The sequence below is a fragment of the Eschrichtius robustus genome, chromosome 11 (genome assembly GCF_028021215.1).
Source record: "Eschrichtius robustus isolate mEscRob2 chromosome 11, mEscRob2.pri, whole genome shotgun sequence".
NCBI lineage: Eukaryota > Metazoa > Chordata > Mammalia > Artiodactyla > Eschrichtiidae > Eschrichtius > Eschrichtius robustus.
In genome coordinates this window covers 108,315,974-108,324,430 of record NC_090834.1, presented here as the reverse complement: position 1 = coordinate 108,324,430, position 8,457 = coordinate 108,315,974, and the positions used below count along the sequence as shown (strand labels likewise).

Genomic DNA, 8,457 nt, shown 5'->3' with positions numbered 1-8,457 from the left:
GCCCTAGCCATTCGTTTTGTGATAATGTTCCACACAGCGATAGAGAACTGATACACCACCCCTCTCCTTTCAAACTCTTGGTTCCTACAATTCTCCCCTCACTCTCCTGAATCATCAATATCTCCCTTTCTATTCCATCAACTCATAAGCATACTCTAGTGTCTCTCATCTTAAAAACACGCTTTTTGGCTGTGCCCCAAGGCATGCAGGACCTTGGTTCCCCCACCAGGGATCGAACCCTGGACTCCTGGCAGTGGAAGCATGGAGTCCCAACCACTGGACCACCAGGGAATTCCCAACTCACCACTCTTAATGAGGTCCCCCATGACCTACATGTTGCCCAATCCCAAGGTCACTTCTGTCTCCTCATCTTACTTGCCCTCTCTATGGCATTTGACACAGCCAGCCACTTCCTCTTTCTTGAAATCCACTCTCTTCTTCTACTTTCTTGACCTCATCCTCTCAGACTTCCTTCTCTCTCAATGTCCATTTCTTCCCAGTCTCCTCTGCTGCCTCCCTCTTTTCAGCTCAGCTCCTGAATGTTGCCATGCCCCTGGCTTCACTTTCCTCATGTGTAATTGTACAATTTCTCTCTTGAAGGTTTTTGTGAGAATTGCCTGAGATAACATACGTGTGACTTAAAAAAAATTCCTCCCTTTCGTTTGTGAATTACAAGTATGCGCTCTTCCCTCGCTCTGATGAGAAAATGAGGCACCCTTTCCCCCAGACACTTGTCAGGTGGCTCCGGTGTCCAAGGAACAGACTTTGGGGAAGATGACTGTTTCCCACGAAGGTGAAATATGACAGCAATGTGGATCTCTGGAAACCCAGATCTAAGAAAAGTCTCACTGCCTCTGCTGGGCCTTAGAAATTGCTAGACCTTTCAGGAGGAGGAAGTTCAGGGGGCTAAGAGTCTAGGAGTACAGAGGCAGTGGCATTGAGCTCAGCCAGGGTCAGTGGGGGTGAAACCATGCACCTCAGATTGGGACTCGAACCCAAGCAGCCGGGACTCAAAACTGACCAAAAGCCTTGGTCTTCCAACTGAGAGCACACACCTGCTTTCAGAACTTAATGCAGCTCAGGTTCTTGATGTCTCATTGCAGAAAGAATTCAGTGAGAGACAAAGTGATAGGTAAGAAGTGGATTTATTAAGAGAGAAACACTCTCCACAGACAGAGTGTGGGCCACCTCAGAAGGTGAGAAAGGCACCAGGTATGGCGTTGTCAGTTTTTATAAGGGTGGGTAATTTCTTAGGCTAATGAGTGGGAGGAGTATTCTAGCTATTTCGGGAAGGGGCGGGGATTTCCAGGAATTGGGCCACCGCCCACTTTTTGATCCTTACGGTTGGGCTTGGAACTGTCACGGCGCCTGTAGGTGTGTCATTTAGCTTGCTGACGTGTTACAGTGAGTGTATACTGAGGCTCAAGGTCTAGTGGAAGTCGACTTGTCCGCCATCTTGGACCCATTTGGTTCTGATCAGTTTATGTCATGTCCTCGGGCTGTGTCATTCTTTCAAAGGTTGTGCCCTGCCCCCTTCCCTCCTGTTTCAGGGGTGGGTCAGGGATGCCTTCCTGAGGAATCGTCCTCTAAACCGAAAGCTGAAAGGTTTCTGGGAGTTTGGCCAAGGGAAGAGCAATGTGAAGCTTCCAAGGTGCGCAAGAGCTTGAACTCCTGCAAATAGAATGACACTGGAGTGTCAAGTGCACAGCACAAGGTGATGGCCAAGGTGCTTCTGGACCTGGAGGGGGCCTTAGGAGCCAGATTAAGGACCTGGGACTGTCTCCTGTAAGAGAGACAAAGGGAGCCCCGAAGAGCTGCAACTGGGGAGGGCACAAGCAGAGATCAGCCACTGCTGGGCTCCCTCAGGCCCTCCCCTCTCAGACATCAGCTGGGAGCTTGGAGCTGACTCTGGTCTGGCTCCAGCACTCAGTTTTGAGTAGCTGAAAGTCACTTCGTCTCTATAGCCCTCTGCTACCAAAAGAAGTCAGGTGTGGACCGGATGATCTTTAGGACCTGCTCTCCCCACTCTCCATGCCCAAACTAACCCTCTACCCACTTCTGGGGCTTCCCCAACTCCCTTAAAAACTCTCTTCCCTGTTTCCTGTCCCCCAGCTGGTAACATCTTGGAGGAAAACTCCTTTTTCTCATCTCTCTCCACTAGACTGGGAGCTCCGAATAGGCAGCACTATGCCTAGTGTATCTGTTCATGCTTCCTCTTGCTAGGCCTTGAACACAGTGGTGAGTGCTTGGTGGAACAAAAGAACGGTCCCAACCCTGTGCGCTTTCCCAAGTTTGTGTTTGATCCCCATGACAGCCTGAGGCAGTACCAGTGCAGGGAATTTTAGCTGCCATTTTCCTGATGAGAAGAGGGGCCTGGAAGAGCTGGTGGAGCTGTGAACTCAAGCTCTGAAGCCAACTCTCTGGGTTCAAGTCCAGCTCTTTCACTTAGAGCAGATGTTTGGCAAGCCACTTAATCTCCCTAAACCTGTATTTTCTCAGTTATAAGTCGGGGATAATAACATCTACTTCACAGGATTGCTACAAAGATTAAAGGGAGATGGCATATAACATGTATAATAAGCATGCAATAAATGCTAGTTATTTTTATTCTCAGGCCAGCATCCTTTCTCCTCCCCAAATGTTACCGAGTCCAAGCTCGCCCTGCTCGCCGCACGACAGGCCAATAAATCGGGAGACGAGGTGTTGAGGCAAGGAAAACGACTTTATTCAGAAAGCCGGCAGACTGAGAAGATGGTGGACTAGGGTCCCCCAAAACCATCTTATCGGGGTCTGGATGCCAGTTTCTTTTATAGAACAGAGACGGGGAGGAGGTGAGGAAGTAAAGTAAAAATGCCACTTATCTTGCAAAATAGGAGGGGATGTGTTAATCTCTTCTTTTGTGCAGCCACTCACAGATGGACAGTGTCAGAATGTCTCTCTGTGAGCTGAACAAAGGCACTTTAGTTTAACAGGCAGAGGGGCAGGGTTCCCTGTGGCAGGATGCTCACAGCTATAGACAGTGATTATAATAACAAAAGCAACGAAAAGCAAAGGTTAAAGTAAAAGAAACAGATCCAACAGGGAGTCAGAACTGGCTCTTCCCTGCTACACAAACAGCAGCTCCAAGACGTAAGAAGATTACTTCAAGGCTGCGGCTGGGGCCACCCCTCCCCAGACCCGGCTGGTGCAAGGACGCGTTAGTCAGCGCGGGACTGACGCCAGGCTGCCCGCACAGCCAGCGCGCCCCATGAGCCTCACGTGAATAAGCGAGCGCGCAGGCGCCCCCACCCGGCGCCCATTGGCCGGCACCCCGCCGCCCTGGAGCTGAGGGAGGGGCGGAGGGAGGGACCCCCAGGGCTCCCCCCAACACCCCCGATCCCCCGGGCCGCGGGCTGCTCCGCCCGGTCGGTTGGGCGGCGCGTCTGTCAGAGCGTGAGGACGGGACGCCGGCTTCGCCCTCGCCATGGCGCCCTGGCTGCAGCTGCTGTTGCTTTTGGGGCTGCTCCCGGGCGCCGCTCCGGCCCCCAACGAGCCCCGAGCGGCCGGCGCGCAGGCCTGGGAGCTGGCGTCCCCGGAGCTGCTGGAGCCCGCCCGCTTCGCCCTAGAGATGTACAACCGCGGCCGGGCTGCCAGGACGCGGGCCGCGCTGAGGGTCGTGCGCGGTCGCGTCCGCCGGGTGAGGACGCGCTGGGGGCGGCGGCGGCGGCGGCGGCGGGTGGGGGGCCGGTGCGGGGTGAGCGGGGCTCTCGTCCGAGGGCTGGGAGCTTTGGGGTAGACTTGGGGCTGGGGCGTTGGACGCCTGACTTGGGATGGGGGCGTTGGACCTCTAGGGATTGGGAAGGGGAACGGCACGGTGGGGCTGTGAGCCCCACGAAGGCCGGACTGAGGAGGGAGTGGCTGTGCCCGCCTCACGGCGCCCCCCTCCCCCCCCATCCAGGCGGGCCAGGGGTCGCTGTACTCCCTGAAGGCGACCCTGGTGGAGCCGCCCTGCAACGACCCCACGGTGTGCCAGCTCCCTGTGTCCAAGAAAACCCTGGTGAGTGATGGGGTTCCTGCAATACCCTGCCCCCAGACTGAGTCTGGCAGTAGTTGGGATGATCGGTCAAGTCTAGAGGGAGGGATCTGAGGCCGCAGCTACCCCACCGTGAGTCACTCCCCAGGCCTGGAAGGGCAGAGACCAAGATGCTGTAAAAGGGAGGGTGTCTGGGTGCTCACTCCCGTACTGTGCCTCGCTGTCCCCTATGGGGATGGTTGCCTTGGAGGTGGTCCTCATTGGGGGACCCTCCGGCTCCGTCTTGCCAAGGCCTTGCTCCTGTCCCAGCCCCGCGACGGGCTTACTCCTCTTCCTCCAGCTTTGCAGCTTTGAAGTCCTGAATGAGCTGGGGAAACACATGCTGCTGAGGCGGGACTGTGGCCCAGTGGATACCAAGATTACAGGTGCTGGGTTAGCCCAGGGATGCTGGGATAGCTCAGGTCAGACTTCGCTCAGGGGTCAGTCCTGATGCTTCTCTGTTCCAACCCTCTCCAGATGACAAAAATGAGACTTTCAGTTCATTCCTTCCACTGTTGAACAAGGATCCCCTGCCCCAGGTGAGGAACCTGTTTGTCTGGGGAACTGGCTGCTGCCTTATATTCCCTCTCTTCCCCTCACCCTGGCCTGGGGCTCCCGGGTCATTCTGAGAAGGACGCCTTGTAAAGACCCCTCTGCCTTTCCAGGACTTTTCTGTGAAGATGGCTTCAATCTTCAAGGACTTTGTCACCACCTATAACCGGACATATGATACGAAGGAGGGTGAGGACCTAGCCTTGGCTGTACCTGTCCCGATCAGATCAGGACCTTCCCCCCAACTTGGCACCTTGGTGTGGGAGAGGGGAAGGGCACAAGGGGCAGTGCCTCCTTTCAAGGGCCCCTAAATCCCCAACTTCTTGCTCAGCCTCCCAGGACTTGGCAGCCGTCTCAGGCACCTGGCCCCTTCTCCCATCTGATTTTCCTGGTCAGAAACCATAGGTCTCCATCATCCTGGGTAGAGTGGGATGGGGCAAAGGCCAGATTTTCTCTGCTGGAGGACCCCTGGCATGGTGGCCTTTTCCCACAACCTCCTGTCTCAGGATGTCCTCTGGAGCCCATTTCGGTTCTGCCTTCGTACCTGGGAAGTCATCACCCCGGTTTGGCCCCATTATTATCACTTGCAGGTCTGGCCCCCTACCCTCACCCACCCCAGGGTTCTGCCCTTCTTGAAATAAGCTTCAGGCCTGATCCAGAGCTTACCATTCCCCAGGGAAACCTCTGCCTCTTATCCCCAAGCACCTCTCCTTTTATGATCTGCCTGGGGCCCAAGCCTCTCTTCTACTCCTTGTTCCTCAGAAGCCAGGTGGCGCATGTCCGTCTTTGCCAGTAACATGGTGCGAGCGCAGAAGATCCAGGCCCTGGACCGTGGCACAGCTCGGTATGGGGTCACCAAGTTCAGTGACCTTACAGGTAGGGGTGGTGGCCAGAGCCATCATGGTACCTGGAAGAGACAGGGCCTGCTCCCAAGGCCCCTGGTCAGGACTGGCTTAGAATACTCTTTTCCCATCCCCTGCCCACAGAGGAGGAGTTCCGCACCATCTACCTGAATCCCCTCCTAAAAGGGGAGCCTGGCAAGAAGATGCGCCTGGCCCAGTCCATCCCTGACCTTCCTCCACCTGAGTGGGACTGGAGGAGTAAGGGGGCTGTCACCAAAGTCAAGGACCAGGTTGGACCCCCAAGAGGTGAGGGTGGGACATGAGGACTGCACTGGCGTTTGGAAGGGACCCAGCCCTGACTCTCCCTGTCTCTCGCAGGGCATGTGCGGCTCCTGCTGGGCCTTCTCAGTCACAGGCAACGTGGAGGGCCAGTGGTTCCTGAAACGGGGGGCCCTGCTCTCCCTCTCTGAGCAGGGTGAGCACCCCGCTCTGCCCGCCCCGCCCCCAGCCCAGCCCCTCCGGAGGGCTCCTCGGGACCAGCCTTGTGTCTCCTAGAGCTCTTGGACTGTGACAAGGTGGACAAGGCCTGCCTGGGCGGCTTGCCCTCCAGCGCCTACTCAGCCATAAGGACTCTGGGTACGCAGTCATGGGCTTCAGGAGGGGCAGCGGGAGCCCCGGCTCCCTCCACAGGAAGTCACTTTGGGAGGGGAGAGACAGGAGTGTGGCAGTCACGTGAACTGGGTTCAGGTCTCAATGCTGACCCTTACCGGCTGAAGACCTTGGGCAGGTCAGCTCTTTCAGAGCCTCAGTTGTCTCACCTGGGAAATGGGGCTCCTCGTGCCCACTTTGTAGGATCGTCTTAAGTGTCAAGTGAGGAAATATCTGTGAAGTCCCTGGTGCACAGCAGGGGGTCTCGGTATTTTCACTGCTTGGCGGTCTGTATTTCTATAATGCTGCTAAAGCAGGGAGCAGCACACCTCACCCCTGAGAGGAGGCATTGTCCTAAATTGGCGATTCAGTTGAGCAGTGGCAGGAAAATGAGGGCTGAGGGATTGAGGTGGCTGTACCAAGATTGGTGAGGGAATCTGGCGGGGGTCTGGGCCAGATTGGGAGCAAACTGTCAGGGCCGGACAAGCAAGCCAAGGTCAGGAGTCCCAGGAATGCTGGGATGAGTGAGGAGTCAGAAGCTGGGAGCTGGATTCCATCTCTGCCACATTTCTCACTGGTGGCTCCCCCATCCCTCTGGGCCTCGGTTGTGTCACCTCTAGAACGAGGCCTCCCTCAGAGAGGATGGCCTGTCGCTGGGGGTGGATAGAGAACGTGAGGCCTTGTGTAGGAGGGGCTTAGCACAGCCCCTGGCTGGGAGCAGATGAGTATTGTGAACTGGGGCCCACGTTTTCTCTAACCCCCGATCTGCCCCCCGCCATTCCCCAGGAGGGCTGGAGACAGAGGACGACTACAGCTACCGCGGCCACTTGCAGACCTGCAGCTTCTCTGCAGAGAAGGCCAAGGTCTACATCAACGACTCAGTGGAGCTGAGCCAGAATGAGCAAAGTGAGTGAGGGAGGGGGTGAGGACAGGCCAGGTGGGGCTGGGGCCTGGATGCCCCTGACACTGCCCCTCTTCTGTCTTAGAGCTGGCGGCCTGGCTAGCCAAGAAGGGCCCCATCTCCGTCGCCATCAACGCCTTTGGCATGCAGGTAGGACCCCAGCCTCACTGCTCCTGCTCCAGTTCTTGCTGACTCCTCCCCCACTTCTCAGAGCTGGCCCCCTACTCGTATTCTCCCCCTCAGTTCTACCGCCATGGGATCTCCCACCCACTGCGGCCCCTCTGCAGCCCCTGGCTTATCGACCACGCTGTGCTGCTCGTGGGCTACGGCAACCGTGAGTTCCGCTGACCCTGCTCTGCCCATCCATCCACCCCAGGTCACAGGCAGAGGCTGGACCACAGCATCTCAGGACCTCTGGAGGGGGCATCAGGGGAACGCCGAGGAACCTTGTCCTTACCTCTGCCTCGGGCTATGGGCCAGGCAGGATCATCCGTCCTCTCTATGAATGGGAAAGCCAAGGCACTGGGAGGTTGAGGTGTTATGAATGGATACCCTGCTAGAGGCAGGTGGGGGTGTCCTCCCCAAACCCCAGAGCCGCACCAGGTCTCCAGGAGCGTGGTAGGTGGGCCTGTCTTGCTTTCCGCTCTTTTCCTAGTACCTGGCACACAGTAGGCCCACAGCAGACGTTTGAAGAGTGCAAAGTGCTTGGGGCCCTGACCCCCTGCTCTCCGCATTGCTCCCAGGCTCTGCCACTCCCTTCTGGGCCATCAAGAACAGCTGGGGCACTGACTGGGGCGAGGAGGTGAGTGTCGCCTGCTTGGCCCCAGCCCTCCAGCCCCCATCCTGCCCCAGTGCCCTCACCCACGCCCCCTCTCTCCCAGGGTTACTACTACTTGCACCGTGGCTCCGGGGCCTGTGGTGTGAACATCATGGCCAGCTCAGCAGTGGTGGACTGAGGCGCACCAGCTCAGGGCCTGGTGCTGACCAGAGCAGCCCCTTCCCCTGCCTGACCTGCATGACCAGGCCCCTCCCCAGGAGGCACAGCTGGCTGAGGGATGGGCACCAGGTACCTCAGGGTGAGCAAAGGCCACTGGGCTAGGGGCACAGCCCCTACTCCCACCCTGAAGTTCCCCAACTGCACCTTTGTTGAATTGTGGTAGCTAGGAGGATCTTGGGGTGAAGGATGATGTCTTGGCAGCCAAAGCTGGGGCAAGAACCCTGGGCTCGGGTAAGGAGCAGGGGGAAGAAAATATTCTGGTCTTAAAGCCAGCTTTGTCCTCTGTAGGCTCTGGCTTCCTGCCCCAGCTTTCCTCTGATGCTATAAATTTTCTGGTCCCCCTGGATCTGGGGACAGTGTTGCCTTCCATGTCTAGAGAAACTGTTGTAACCAACCTTTTCTAACACAATAAAGAGGTGTCCTGGACCCCAGTGTAGTGTGAATGTCGGACCCTGAGGGCAAGGAG

General features: G+C 57.0%; 1 protein-coding gene across 3 annotated transcripts; it reads left to right on the top strand.

Moving 5' to 3' along the window:
- The first annotated feature begins 3,315 nt into the window (after window positions 1-3,315).
- Window positions 3,316-8,417, top strand: CTSF (cathepsin F). 3 transcript variants are annotated; one of them, XM_068555888.1, is made up of 14 exons: window positions 3,318-3,676; window positions 3,938-4,036; window positions 4,353-4,437; window positions 4,529-4,590; window positions 4,717-4,792; window positions 5,366-5,479; window positions 5,590-5,735; window positions 5,824-5,920; window positions 6,001-6,081; window positions 6,880-6,999; window positions 7,080-7,144; window positions 7,238-7,328; window positions 7,738-7,796; window positions 7,876-8,417. In XM_068555888.1, exons 1-14 carry the CDS (start codon window positions 3,464-3,466, stop codon window positions 7,948-7,950), a joined length of 1,383 nt encoding a protein of 460 aa, XP_068411989.1. In that variant the 5' UTR covers window positions 3,318-3,463; the 3' UTR covers window positions 7,951-8,417. The 3 variants fall into 3 exon arrangements, with proteins under 3 accessions (XP_068411990.1, XP_068411991.1, XP_068411989.1); XM_068555890.1 differs by lacking the exon at window positions 7,238-7,328 and having other exon boundaries at window positions 3,317-3,676; XM_068555889.1 differs by lacking the exons at window positions 7,238-7,328; window positions 7,738-7,796; window positions 7,876-8,417 and adding an exon at window positions 7,371-7,612 and having other exon boundaries at window positions 3,316-3,676.
- The last annotated feature ends 40 nt before the right edge of the window (window positions 8,418-8,457 follow it).

Bases quoted from the DNA above. Each gene is read 5' to 3' on its own strand.
- CTSF (XM_068555888.1), top strand. From the start codon at position 3,464: ATGGCGCCCTGGCTGCAGCTGCTGTTGCTTTTGGGGCTGCTCCCGGGC. The intron at 5,736-5,823 runs GTTGGACCCCCA...TGTCTCTCGCAG, and splicing joins TCACCAAAGTCAAGGACCAG to GGCATGTGCGGCTCCTGCTG. The intron at 7,329-7,737 runs GTGAGTTCCGCT...CATTGCTCCCAG, and splicing joins GCTCGTGGGCTACGGCAACC to GCTCTGCCACTCCCTTCTGG.